This window comes from Egretta garzetta, unplaced genomic scaffold, assembly GCF_000687185.1.
Source record: "Egretta garzetta isolate BGI_Z169 unplaced genomic scaffold, ASM68718v1 scaffold142, whole genome shotgun sequence".
Lineage (NCBI taxonomy): Eukaryota > Metazoa > Chordata > Aves > Pelecaniformes > Ardeidae > Egretta > Egretta garzetta.
In genome coordinates, this window is record NW_009258955.1 from 1,361,968 (window position 1) to 1,376,745 (window position 14,778).

Consider the following 14,778-nt stretch of genomic DNA (forward strand, 5'->3'; position numbering starts at 1 on the left):
GGAAGTGCATCATCTCTATCTATCTCTGCCTGCGATCCCTTAGCACAACGATGGCCAAGTTCCCGTTGTGTCTGTCCCCCCTCAGTCATATCCAGAGGGCAGCCTGCCCCCTCTGCTCAGCCTGCCCCATCACCAAGCCAGATACCATTCCACTGCAAAATGTCAGTTACAGCTGGTGTCCAACTTACTGCACCTACTTAACGAGATTCCATCAAGAATCCTTGCTAAAATTAATTTTGGAAGAAAAGAACTTTTAAGAGTATGTATGAATGTGTAATTCAGGTTTCAGATCTAATTTATTTGCCCTATGTCAGTGATAAAGTCATGTTACAAACATTTGCTTCTTAGTACATTGCCTGGGATAACACAGCCATGATTTTGCTACGTCAGCATTCCAAACTTCTTTGCCAAGCCAACCAACAAAGTAATGGACAAGACCTTTGGTTCACTTATATATTTATGAATGGAAAAAGTCATAATGTAAATTTACTCATTAAAAAAACTTGGGTACAAATTACACATACATAAGACCACCCATTTTTTGATTCACACGGACACCTTAGACCCAAACAACTCATTGTAATAGACTTTAGTGAGAATACTCCAGGTAAAGATTACAACAATTGGAAGCATCTTGGATTTTTAAAAAAGTATATTTCAATACATAAGTTTGTATGCATGCTTTAAACAAATATAGTTCAAGAATGAGCAAAGAGTCTAAACAAAAAGTAATATGACCAGCACTAACATTAAACTTCTCATCCAGATTTTAATATGTTAGTCTAACGTAGTGTTAGTTACCATGCTGTACTGAAAAATGTAATGGCACAATCTGATCATGGTTCATTAAATATTATACCCTACTTCCCCAGAATATTTAGGCTGGTCATAAAATTAACAATGCATAAGTAAATAAGTATAACCAGTTATAGACAGTTGCTTGTTTTACAAATTGCCATCAGGTAAGACATACTGTCTCCAGAGACTTAGAGAGATGGACATTCAATCATACCATTAAAACAGTATGGCCTGAAGAAATGGGCACATTTTTTTTAAAGTATATTAAGACAATTCTGTTAGCTTTTAGTTACCCCTCGTAAATAATCATGGTATGACTGAATACAAGACCCAACTTTGAAAAGCAAAGGATTTTAATCGGCATAGTGCATGATTGATTCAACATAATTCCCAGGAAACAAGCCAGTTACTCGATTGCAAACTCCTTCATACCAGCCGTCATCGTTCTTCTTTATCACATAAATGATTGCACCCTCCATAAACGACAGCTCATCGTCTTTGTCCTTTGTATAGTCATATATAGCAACAACTGTGGATTGAACAGGGACACATTTAGCATTTTATTAATAGCACCAGTATTAACATTTTTTGAAGTACAATTATCTTTTAAGACTAGTTTGCTCTCCTGGGATTTTCCATGATGAATTCAGAGGCTTTCCCTATTGAACGCTAAGTCCAGAAAATGAAATTTCACTTTTCTTTCAACATTAGCTACCAGTAAGTGGGTGGTGACTACACTGAACGCTCAGTTAAACTGTTGATAGAGAGGTACAGTCAACTGCAACACGGTAAAGCTGAGGATATGGACACTTAAAAGCTGAACTATGAAATAACCGGGTCCATGAGTGTGGCAGTCATTTCTGATCAGATTACCTCAAAAGCATACGGATCCCTCTGTAGGGATCTCTTGATTAGAGGAAGCCTAAAAAAAGAAATAAAATGAAAGAAAAAAAAAAGCATTCTGTGAAAATGGACCAACAGAAGAAAAATTCTACACGATGGCCCCTGCAGCTATACAGCATGGACCTCAGGGTGTGATGGTGTAAGGTAGCTGCTTAAAGCCGCTGTATGGAGATGTCTTTGCTACAGAGCTTCCATGTGACAGAAGTTCTAGCACTACTTTCCCAAGGAGCTGCAATGAGTGCAAGTATAAAAGTTATTGTAGGAAAAAGTAGAAGTGAATTTACAGCAGCATCAGCTATTTTTCAGTACCTGCTTGGCAAATGTGTTACTCCTACCAACCTCCGACTCATCGTGTGCAATTAACAAAGCGGAGATCTCCCCCAAGGAAGTAAATGTCGCCACCAGTAATACTGGACTTAAAAACTACCACTGTGAATACACCAACTTTGGACATCACAGCCTTGCCCTTCAAAGCAGTTGATGTGGGTTTATGCAATTGATGAGTTTTATGAATTCCAAGAACCTACTATTTTACATGTATATATATTTTCAGAAACCCAATGTCTTAATGCCTAGCAAATAGTGATGCAGTGTATCAGTTATTTTCATCCCACGGGTACGTCCTGCACACAGTCCAGCTAGGAGTGGAGATGAACAGAGCAGTTCTGCTGGGGCGTGTATCACAGGTACCCGCTACCCCGTCTCATACGCACTACAGAACCAGCCACATCATGAGGGAACTTGCAACGTTGCTGCTGACAAAGTGGTCATGCTCAGAACACAGACAACTCTACGGGCAGGAAGTCAGCCTCTCAATTATTCATGGGAAGAGACGTTTACTGTAAGTTCCTACCTAGGCACGGTTCATAGTCTGCTTATCTAGAGACACTGGTAAGTCTCTGAGGAAGCCTCGCTACGTTTTATAATTGAAAGTCTAATGATCCACTCTAGCTACCTAGTTTGACAGAGAAAATAGAGCTTGGACTTTCTGGCCTTTTTGCAACACTATTGATGATTGCCCAGCAATCCTGAGGTAGCTACAGACACAGTCCAGCAGCCCAGCAACAATGAAAGCCATCTGATTTACATACGCTTCTAATGAAAGAATTTTTTTTATCCACTCTAGAATGCTTGAAGGTATTTTATAACCCTTCCGAAGCAGGATTTATTTTATGACATTAGGCACAGCCACAGACAAACTAAGAAAAGAACATTTTGAGTTCTGACTGAGCAGAAACAATGATTGTTTTCATCAGACCCAAGTGAAGTCCTTCGTTGCCTTCAGATACCATTAATCCTCTGGCACTGCAGTAACACAGAGCTCCAACGCTTCTCTTACCTTTCTCTATGTAGTTTTTAGGTGCCCAAGCAGGATCTCCATCTGCATAGGGATCGCTGTACTGCACAACAGCAGCCTCCTCATCCTCATAATCCACGGGGGGTGGGGGTGGAGGAGGAGGAGAGTCATCAAACATCGGCATCTCGTCGGGAGGCGGTGGGGGGGGAGGAGTCGGGCTATCAGCAACTAGAAACATTTGGAGATTATTTTTTTTTTTTCCTTAAATCAAAACACTGCAGAGATGCAAACAAACCTGAGGCTGTACACTGTAAATAAAAGGGGTGGGGGGACAACACACACAGCATGCACTATAATACCATGCACTGATTAGAAACGGAGGCTTTGTATTAACAGCTACAACGCACAGCTACATTTGTTATTAGTGGTCAAATCTATGTATAAATGCTACTCGAGTCAAAGCACATGCTGCGGGGCGTAAGCTGAACACCAGCAGAGAGGAAAGCTTCCTGCTCCGACGTCCACGCGCCGAGGGGCTAGCTGCAGCGGGTAGCTATGGGAGGACTCCGAGCGGCACCCTCTGAGCCAGGCAGCAACAGGCCTCTGGACTGGACCAGCAGCTTGATTATTTTTTAATGAATCCTTTGTCTATAGCAATCACTTTAATTTATTTCTGAACACTGCTTCCTTGAATTCCTTTTCTCTCAGAGCGAGCATTAAGGGGACAAAAAGATCTGGTGTGGATCGTAAAAAAGGGAAGAGACTAGTGTTTTAAGATTTAACCAGGTAAGAGAAAGCCAAGTAATCCTTCTGCAGAAGAAAAGCTTTGTGCTGATCCTTATCTTGCAGACTAGCTTGTGTTTGTGCACATATCCAGGATTCAATTAATAAATGGAAAACTACGACAGCCAGCTGCTGCTCTTGGGGGAAAAAAAGTGCTCAAGGAATTAAGTGTATAATCCAAAATGTCAAATCCCTGCCCTGAGATTCTCCAATCAGCACAATTACAAGTTGCTTTGGGAAAGAGGAAAAAAAAGAGAAAAGCATTATGGTACAAATCACTCTGAAAATCAGTTCATCAAATCATTTTTCAGTAATGTTCACAGCAGCTGGCAGCAAAGGAGAGAGCACACTCAGATGCAAGACATCAAGTCACTATTCCTTGGGAACTATGGTCCACTACACACGGACCTAGGAATAAGCGCTGTGAAGCCAGAAGTTAATGAAAGGAAGCTACTGTCACTAAATTCAGCTTTGTTATATAGCAATACAGATTTAATTACAAGAGATTTGGGAGCTGGCACATTGAAGACACAGGCTGAAAACTACTGCTCTAGAAAGGGTTTGACTGCAAGGAGCCATCAGGCTGGGCACATGCTCCAGAACGTGTAGCTCCAGCACACTACACTAATTTTGAGAAGAAAGCGAAGCTGCAGGGCAAGGAAAGAACAACACTGAGTGAAGCTTTAGCTACTGCTAGTTACAATAGCACTGGAGATTAGAAATAGGGTTTCTGTTTCCTCTAAAGCTCTTTACTTTTGCCTGGCCACTACTCCAGTGGCGACTAACTTTGGCTCTTCAGCCACATGCCCCTGACAAGGGGCCTGAGCAGAGCTCCCATGTCCTAGCGGCGTCAGACCACCGGGTGGGTACAGGGGAAGCCAAATCTGCTGCGAGGGGGCAGAAGCCAGCAGGAGCCCCTGGGACAGAGGCTGCCTCACAGCCCTGGCAGCCAGCCCACTCTCTACCCCTGGAAGAGCTAATGCTGTTCTTCACCTGCGAGCCCAGCTCCTCTTCAACTCAACCAGCTGAGCTGCATACCCCACAGCTCTGTCCATTGGTAAGACCGGCTGCCACTGGATTAGTGATTCCTCTCCCATACAGAAGCCTATTTATGTCACTTGGAGACAGACTAACAAAGTCTTTGGCCAAGCGAACACTAGGTCTTGCCCGTGCTACTGAATAGCACTTACAGGCAGGCTTCATTACTCCGCCACAGACACATAACAACACTGTTTATGAATTGATTCGTTTTGTGTGGTAGTTTCGGCACATCTTTCACAAAATGTATTTCTCTCCTTAATTTCCATCTGCAGCCAGGAAAAACAATTGAAACATTGAAAAACAATCCTTCGGGTTCTTGAGAAATCCTTACCTTAATAAATGCAAAAAACTTGTATTTATTCAACAGTGAAGTTGCTTATTTGAAAAGGAGACAAGAGGCCAGGAAATGCAAGTGCGAAAGTGCCAACACATACCCTAACTGAGATGCAGTGCAGAAACTGCACGCTTTATGAGAAACATTTAAAACAGTTCAACTTCACATTTAAACAAGGGGAGAGAATGGAACAGAAATTAGACAAGTGCCACCCAATGGAAGTATCCCCCTGCCTCTTGGATTTTAACCTAGACTTTTCCTGGCTCTGAGCTTAAAACAGGCAGACTCTACTTTTCCAAGGGGCAGGAGGAGCATACAGAAAACCACACTAAATGAGAAAGGGTAAAAGGACCAGTATTTATACAGCTCCAAAGTGAGACATCTTCTCTTGCATGTCTTTGCATTCCTGTTCTTTAAATGGGGACCAGCAGACTCTTTTTGAAAGGACTGGATGTGATGGCACAGCAATTTGCAACCAGTCAGCTGTCCCTGGGCACCGGACACACTGGAAAACCCCTCTGAAAGGGGATACCCACAGTCTGGGCACAGGGCGCAGGAAAAAAGAATAGGCGTTGCATAGTTTCTAAGCTCTCTGTCCTCATCCTCTGAAAGAAGTCCACAGAGCAGAGGATGTTGCTTTCCAAACCCACGTGTCTCCCTAACTCCACTCCCCCATAGACTTCTTGCAGAAAATGAGGCAGATTAATGTCTAGCACACAATGCCAAAACTCAACAACAGCCTCTACAGCCAGTTTTGCTGAGCGTATGCGGACTGCCACACGCACCCCTGCCTCCAAAACGAGGCAGCAGCAGCTCAAAGCCATACTCATTATATAACTTTCAAACCCAAGGGACTGTTAAAAGAAAGAAAATAAAAAGAACAATTCCTAAGACCAGATTTCAAGCTTCAGCTATTTTTGCTGCAATCTCATTCACAAGTCAGCTTGCATTTTGTTGTTGCACACACGAATAAGTCTGTCCCTTTCACCTCCGCTCTCCCAAGGGCTGCGTTATCTCCAGGAGGACAATACTTGGAACAATTCAGAAGCGGGTCTCAATTTTCTCAAGTTTATCTGCAAGTGAAGACATTCTGTAACCTCCATCTTCAGTAGGTTTACCTCTACACTTTGAATTTTGGCAAGGTTCGTCAACACAGCTTTGTGGCATACTATTCTACAGCAACATGATTCTTACTACTTACCTAGCACAGCACCAAAATACCTTATTTTTGAATGAGAACCAGAGAGATGCCTCCTTATCTCTAGGGGAATGCTCAGAACATGACCACTTAAAAGCTCTAATGGGAAGCTGAACAGCGGCACTAGTCAGATCTGGGGGTCCCTAGATGCATGCTGGAGCTATGTAGCTACTATGTAGTAGTAGCCCCTGAGATCCTAGCAGACTTTCCTATGCCTCCCAAACACTTTAAAAACATTTTATACTTACTTTGTGCCCTATCTACATTGCATTCATTCTGTTGTTTACAGAACTGCAATGTACTGCTACAAAGATGTTCCCAGATCAGGAACACAGCTTTACACCTGCACTAGCATTTGGGACAGTAACACTCACCTGAAATGAATCAAGCAGCAATGGTAAAAGCAGAGTTACCAGTATAAAACACCTTGCAGCACAGATCATAGCCAGGGAGCCTATCTTTCACAAACCTAACAAGCAGAGCTATGCTGCAAGAAGTTCAGTAGGGAAATCTGGCTAGAAAACACAAAGAAATGGAGAATGAAGGCTGACGAGAGGAGAAATACCTTACAAGCTCCTTTGTAATGGCATTAGATCATAAGACTGCACCTTTTCAATTGAGTGTACAGCTTCCTGAAAATTACTACAGTATTCAAGTCAATGGTTACACAGTACATATTTTGACCTTCTAGGCAAGCCTTTCTAATAAAAACTAATCAATTATCCCTAGTGAAAAAGCCTCAGGCAGGATTATTCAACATGAAATTATTATTTTTAATTAAGATACATTTCTATATTCACACCAAGCAGATGCCACATATTTCACACCGTATTTCTATAATAAATCTGCAGTTCAGAACTTAAGTGGGTCAGTAATAATCATGCAGATGTTATAAAGGATTGAAGAGTGTGCCCTTCAGCTCCAATAGCATATTGACACTAGAATGCAAGATGGTATTAGCTTCTGGAAAAGGAAACAGAGTCTGACTTGCCAGCCATGCATGCTAGAGGAAAGTAGGCTCTACCCTTTAACAGCTCAGCTTGTCCAAACTTACTGTTTTCCTGCACCCTGGCCACGAAGCCTGTGAGAGGTATCTGTGGAGTCAACTGAGGCATAGGGGGAGGGGGTGGAGCAATAGAAACTGGTAGCAACACACACACACCCCCCGTATCGGGGAAAGTCAAACAGAAAAAGGGAAGGAACACAAAAAAAAAAAGGGGGGGGGGGGGGGGAAAAAAACAAAAGCAGCCGTCAGTAACGAGGACTACAAAACAAAGTACATAAAGAACTACAAGAACACACACACGGGAGAACCTTCTTCAATCTTGTGTTTCCAACAAGGCTGAATTCGTGGTTGGCCAATTGAGGATCAAAAAGCAAAGCGTGCCCCTGCATTTAGCTGAACAGGGCGCCGAGCGCAGGCTGTGTGTCTGGAAGCTCACGGGGTGCGTGTGAAGGGACTTGCTCCACTTCACTTGGGGAGCGCACAAAACTGAGCTTTTCATCTTGTTGCCAAATAAGGATTACTCAAATTTAGTTGTTATCTTTAAAAGTACAGTATGAGTATTAGAGGTGATGTTTTGCAGGATTCTGGATCCTCCTCTAAGCAGTGCTGACACAGAGCAAAGACAACTACTTTACAGGGGAAACAGTGCTGCAACATCAATACTTAATATTGGGGGGCAGTGGGTTGGCTTACTGTGTTTTTGGTTTTCATAGAAAAAGGGACCTGTTGGTGGGAAAACCAGATGGGTTTAGAGCAGAATGGTGCTTTATTTTAAATTAAGTCTTCTGTGGTTAGAAGCACTCAGCAAGCTGAGAGGCTGGCAAAGGCATCAACAGCTACAACTGGCTAAGTTAGGGCACAGAGCTCCCCAAGAAGCATTTGCAAGCTCCTCTTCTCTGAAGCAGGTATCTATTTGGTGAGTAATGAGATACAGGGCAGGAGGCATCAGCTCTCAGAGATGCTGGGCTGACAGCCGAGATGTCCAACTCCTCCCTCTATGGGTAGGACAGAGGCATGGTAGCAGTAGGGCATGCTGTTCAAAGTATCAGCTCTGGCAGGACATCTCCCCATGAAGAGGGAGGGGAACGGAAAAAAAAAAAAAAGAAAAAAAGAGAAATTCCAACAAAACATCAACTCATTTATTTATACCATGGCCCCTTCTCCGTGGCCTTTCTCTTGCACTGAAGCAGAGAAATTCCTCTGAAGGTGGGAATTCAGCAGGGTAGTCCAGTTGGAACCAAATTTGAAAGAGGTTCTGTACTTCCAAGTAAGCAACAGTTTTAAATAAAGCCATAACTAAGATTAATGTTTGATGAATAAAAATGGAGCATTTAGTTCATTACAAAACCAATAATCAAAAACTGTATGGGAGAAATGATCAATAAGGAGGGAGAACAAACAGGTTTCTCACAAAATTGAAGTAAACATCTAAGAAAAAACAGAGTATTTGTTAGCATGAAAAGTAAAAACTTAAGGAAACATGGGACCTGGATTTAATGTCAAGACAGTAGCATTTAAAAATAAATAAATAAGTAAATCACCAGTTATAGAGAGGAAAACAGTTTAAAGTAGAAAAACACACCCATCAAAATACTGTTTAAAAAATGTTGACAATCAGTATTTTGAAAACACCAGAGAGGCTAGATTGAGGAACAGCACCTGCATTTGAGCAAAAAATTGCTTTGGACAAATGTAAATGTTCAGAAACAGTGGTGTGCACAGCATTTAACACAACTGAACTATTTCCAGAAGTAAAGCCCTGTTTATTCAACAGAACACAACTGTTCAAACAGGAAGGAGTTTCTGTTGTTGTGGTGAATTGATTTGGGGGAACATGAGTGTGGAAGAAAATGAAGGGCCAGTATGGGCGAGAGAGAGTGGGAGGAAAATCAGGATTGGAAAAAAAAAAAAAAAAAAAAAAAGATAGGTGCTGTGTCTGCACATAAAAATGCTTTCTGCTAAATGCAGTACTTCTAAACCACCGAGGAAGTGCTTCACCTCAGTGTCTCAAACATTTTACATGCATTCTTTCCTTAAGGGTAAGTACACAACAGCAAACACTGGTCCAAAGTGATCTCCAGTCCAAACATCAACATTTCTTTTTAAAAGAAGTATCACTCTGGAGTTTAAAGAGTTGGCACGCTGAAGAACACTACCAGAAACCATTAGAGGACTATCACTCCTCTATGTGTATCTGGTCAAAATTTATGAAAATGGCAAGGAATAAGTTTCCTAATAGAAACAGCTTTCTCCCAACACCCAAGTAGATCCTTATTTTGCAGATCCTTCTGCAGTGAACCTTGTTTGCCCTGCTGGGTAGGTAGGCAGGATGCTGCTGACTAAAACCTGCTCACTTGCTCATGGCATCCATGCCTTCCCTCATTCATCTCCATCTACAGCACTACTATTGTGGAAGCACAGAGGAAGAGTTTGCTAAAAAGAGAGAGACTAAGCTCTTCTTTAACAGTCAAGCTTAAAACTAAGAACAAAAGAGAAACTTGGAATCAGGAAAGGATTTGGGAAAGAGACAGAGTAATGGGAAAGGTTTGTTATATGAGCACTGTTCTCTGACAGTACTCTCTTGCCACTAGCCCAGTAGTGGAGGGAGGAGTTGTACTACAACCATATTAGGTCTCCTGAAAAAAAAAAATCTGGTTTTAGTTTATGTTCTCCAAGCACACCTGAAATGCTAAGTATAATGTGCCTATAATTAGATAGGCAATCATAATAATTTCTTGTCATGAGTAACAGCAAACAAGTCAGAGGGGAAAACAGTATAATTGCATAGATTGCAATCACTGTACAACCTCAATATGGTTTTTCTTGTTTGTTTTTCCTTCTATTTTAGGAAAGAAAGCAGTAATTTGATTGATGCTCTTTATAAATTAATTAAAATGCCATGCATGCTTTTACAATCATTTTGCTCAAAACAGTTTGTGATTTCAGAGCTCAGCAGCTTACTTGAATTTTGAGAATAAAGAGGCCCGCCATTAACATGAGGTTGAGCAGAAAATGGGGCAGTCACAGAAGGATTCCGTCTGTATCCACCAGAAGATGCTGAAGAAGTGGTAGAGTTGTGTCGCGAGATTTGCCTGGTCATTGTGCCATACTGGGAACCAGGAGCTGAACCCGGAGCAGCTGAAAAGCATTAGCCAGAGGAACCAAGGAAAAGACTTAAGCAGAGCATTACTTGGGATAGAATGCAGAAAACAGAAAAAAGCCCAGAACATGGGAAATACTTGATTACAGGTCTCCAATAATTTAAGGCCAGTAACAGAAGATTAACAGAAAACAAACATCCCTGTTACAATTAATAATGAGAAAAAACACAGAGGACATAAAACAACACTCATAGAAAGGGTATTTGAGAAATGCTGAGAACTACTTGGAGAGACTGGATTGCACTGGAAAATTGAATCAGCTTCCAACTCCTAAGCATATCTCAATTATTCTACATGCAATACCCTTTATTAAAAAGCACACAGAAAAAAAAAAATCCACATTCTGCTCAAAGCAAGTGTTCTCCATTGTGAACCAGAACTTGTCTCCAATCTAATATAAAGACACTCTAACAAAACAGTAAAACAAATGTCATGAGCTTCAGACACTTGGCACATTTACCGATCATATTTGCTAGCTGTGCTTTTATATTGATGGAATTTGCACTAACAAATCAGAATCACCAATGCCAGCTGACAGAAAGCCATGTCACTCATTCTTCAGGATGAACACCCATTTTTACCTTCCACATGCTTGCTGCACAAACTTCAAGGTTAATAAAACAATTTCTCTTGTGGATTAACCTCTGACAGATAGAGAATCACATCTTGCAAACTAATGAATCTCACACGTGGAGGTCACATGGATCAATGCAATTTTTAAATGCAAAAACTGTTTTGCAATAAAATGTTTTGTGCTTTTATATACTTATATAAATATATATAAATGTATACAAAAATGCACACACACACACACAAACAGTGTGCGATCAGAAGTTTGCAGTCCTGTAACACCATCCAAAGTCACTTTCGCTTAACACTTTAGTAAGGGAAAGTGCAAAGGGTTATGTGGGTCAAAGCCTCCAAAGCTAGTTTCGTAACACAATCAATGAATTTTGTCATCAGCCTGTGATAGGCAAGGGAGGGGTATTTTTTCCTGCCTGTTTTGAAAAGTATGGCTTTTAGATCCCATCCTAAGAGCTATATGTAACGCTTGAAGCAATTTTTCAAGAACTGTTAGTTCGTATCCTCAAGTCTTCCAGTTTGCCACCCGCCTGCAGCATTACAGAATCAAACCCAAGCCACTGTGACAGACACTTCTGCTTTTCAGTTTACGCCCACAGGATAGAATACATACATCGCCCTATATATCAACTACCATTTTTAAACCAGAGTGTAACTGCTGTGGCTTAGTTTCAGCTGCAGGAGTGATACAGCAGAATACCAATATTCAAGCTGATTTTGAGTTCTTATAGATGAGACTAACTGGATCTTAGCTTTATTGGGAACAGAGATTTCAAGCAACTGGTGGCCTTTTCTTCGTACCTTGTGCTTTTACCTTCAGAGGCTTTAACCCCAGGAAATTAGTGGAGATTAATTTGTTTAAAAACAAACAAACAAAAAATCCCAGAACTGATTTTGATGCTAAAATCATGTAGACCCCACTACAGAAGAAAAGACACCCTCATGAAGTCCATTAGGAAGAGATGATTACTGATTATGCAGCATGACTGCAATCACTTCAGCATTGACACAAGTCTCACCTATCAGACTGCCCATCGGGAGAGGTGGTGGCAGTGGTGGTGCTGGCGGGGCTCCAGGAGGAGGAGGAACAGAAATGTGTGCTAATAAAATAGTTTATATTCCCAATTAGGCCATGTATTAAAAAAAAAAAAACCAAAACCAAATAAGAGAACACGGGCACTTGATAGGCTTCCTAAGTAAATACAGAAATTCAACTTCAGCCAACTGATACAAATTCAGGCCCTGATCCTACACAGGGTTTTGCACCTGTGTAGTATCTTTATTCCCATTAATTTTTATGAGATGCCAGATGATAGCAAGATTTCATGCCTATTTGTACCACTGCAGGATCAGAAACACCTGGAAAGGAAAGCCTACATGTGTGTAAGAAAGTGAAGACTTGTCATCCAAGGAACAGATTTAAGAGGTGCAACAGCAACATTACATTACACCAAAACTCCACTGTTTTCTTGTGCAAGTTAGCTTTATGTGCTTACAAAATACACAGATAGTAGACAAGCCACTGAGTTCATTTACTATCAAGATAATAATCCTGCTGGCTTATAATAATGAAGGATCCTACACATTCTCACCATTCATCATTCTTAAAGACAAGGGAGTATGCTTTCGATGCCCAGAGATCCTGCATGGTTCTCTTATCACTATATACACACTAGTTCTCCTGCCTCTCTCCATGATCTCCATCATAGCTTAGCAACTTCAGACTGCAATCGTAGCATAAACAACACTGGTGGATAAGCCCGAATTCCACTACTAGCAGTGTTTTCATGGGTCATCTTCTGAGTTTTATTTGAAGTAATGACTTTTATGTAATTAAAAAAAGAACATGTACATACATCATTGGCAGATGGTAAAATTAGCAGGCTGTTTCAGAAGACATTTCCCATCAAACATGTACATAGTTGCTGCTGCTTCTCAGGGCATCCAGAAATGCCAAATTGTAGAAAGGCATTTAAACATACACTTAAGCTTTAAAAGGATACACCTCTCTCCTCCTATCCCTTCCCTCCCTTTATTATCTTGCAAAAACATGGACTGACAAAGGTGTTTTAACCATATGCTATTCTATAAGTGATTGTTCTGCAAGTACTTTCAGTAAAGATTTAAAACTCTAGATGTCCCTCAGCACTCATAAGGGATTTCCTGACTAGAACTGTGCTTCAGGACATTTTCTACCCCATCGTATTCAGTCAAAATCCCTCTGCAAACACAAGCAACTGACATTACAGCCTTAAATTAGCATGGGAAGAGTCCCACATACCTGGTCCAATGGTTGGCGGTGAAGGTGTAGGCACGGCAATGGGAATGCCAATACTGCTGCTTCCACTATTCTCTCGACTGCCACTTCCTCCACTACTACCGCTATAAAAGAAAAACACAAGTATCGACACAGCATTTCCTACAAAGGCCTATCAACAGGCACACTTCTTGTGCAAGCTCTGCTAGCCAAACTCAATTATAGACTGTTGAAAAATACCTTATAAAATGCCTTTGTCTCCACCTACAATTGCATACAGCTAATCAAGTCTGGATGCATTATGCTCCTAATAAATGGAATTAGCTAAGCTGATAAACATCTCTATGCATAAAATGTCTAACTAAATGTTTTTAAAAAAGGTAAGCAACCATACCAGTTCTAGGCAGTGGAGTAACAACCGCAGGAATAGTTCAGGGGCCTTGTAATAATTGAAAGTAATAAGCCAGGGCTGGAAGAGTTCATGCCTAAACTATAAATAATTATTTAAGACTATTTATTCTGTCAGCTGAAGGAATATTTCCACTACACAGAACAGAAGTTCAGATTGAGAACTTTTTAACTGAGAACAGCCACAATAAACCAGCTGGATGGGGTGTAGCGTGGGGTACGGTATGGACAGTTTTCTGTGTATCTAACACTCCCCCTGCCTTTGCACACACTTTTTGTGTAGTAGAAGTTTGTTTCTAAGATAGTCTGAAAGGTAACAGTACAGCCAGGTAACAATTTGTCTAAGTACTGTTATATGATATACAAGTTAGAGGCCAGCAATACAGGATTTTTACAGAACATATGTCTAGTGAACTACTGGATAACATTTCTATGTATGCCTTTGGGGGCCATAACACTTCTTTTCATTGAGGGAGCTGAAAAAGAATCACGATTCAGGCAGAATCTGTGCTTATTCTTATCCAAGAACACTCCCTAGACCAAGGCTTGAATTTACATGGATAATATAAAAGGAACTAAGTAGTCAAGATGTTTTAAAGCCAAAACACTGCTTTAACCCTTCCATGCTAATTAAAGAGTGCTCAGTGATATTATAGTTTATTTACCATTGCTGGGCAGCTACAAATCGGTGCTGTCAAGAGCCAAGTGCAAATCATTCCAATATGTCTTAAGAAAATAACGCTGTTACAAAAAAGAAAATCAGTGATCTGAAATGGAAGCCAAGGTAATTCCTTCAAAATTAGTGTTCTGTCTGCTGAAGACCTTGATCTTGTCACCATGGTTGCAGCTGAATCTCTAACTGCAGTCTACATAAAAGAAGATCTTGTGAGACAAGAGATGGGAGCATTCACAGTAGCCAGCTAAAGAGATTAACAAGATCTTCATTGCAGACAGATTTAGAAGTTATTTGATTCTGACAGCATTTCAGCATCAACTGTACCCAAAACACT

The 14,778-nt window shown here is 41.0% G+C and overlaps 1 protein-coding gene across 9 annotated transcripts in view; it reads right to left on the minus strand.

Annotated features, from left to right (window-relative positions):
- Positions 1-346: 346 nt before the first annotated feature.
- ABI1 (abl interactor 1) overlaps positions 347-14,778 on the minus strand; it is an 81,392-nt gene continuing 66,960 nt past the window's right edge. For 2 of the 9 annotated variants that reach the window (XM_009634546.2, XM_009634545.2), the window contains 5 exons: positions 13,385-13,485; positions 10,322-10,498; positions 7,409-7,495; positions 3,041-3,226; positions 347-1,327 (listed from right to left, as the gene is read on the minus strand). In XM_009634546.2, the coding sequence (XP_009632841.1) occupies positions 1,152-1,327; positions 3,041-3,226; positions 7,409-7,495; positions 10,322-10,498; positions 13,385-13,485 (727 nt within the window). In that variant the 3' untranslated portion in view covers positions 347-1,151. Of the gene's footprint in view, positions 1,328-3,040; positions 3,227-7,408; positions 7,496-10,321; positions 10,499-12,122; positions 12,204-13,384; positions 13,486-14,778 lie in introns of all 9 variants that reach the window. The other 7 variants (XM_009634549.2, XM_009634548.2, XM_009634552.2 and 4 more) reach the window with 5 other exon arrangements.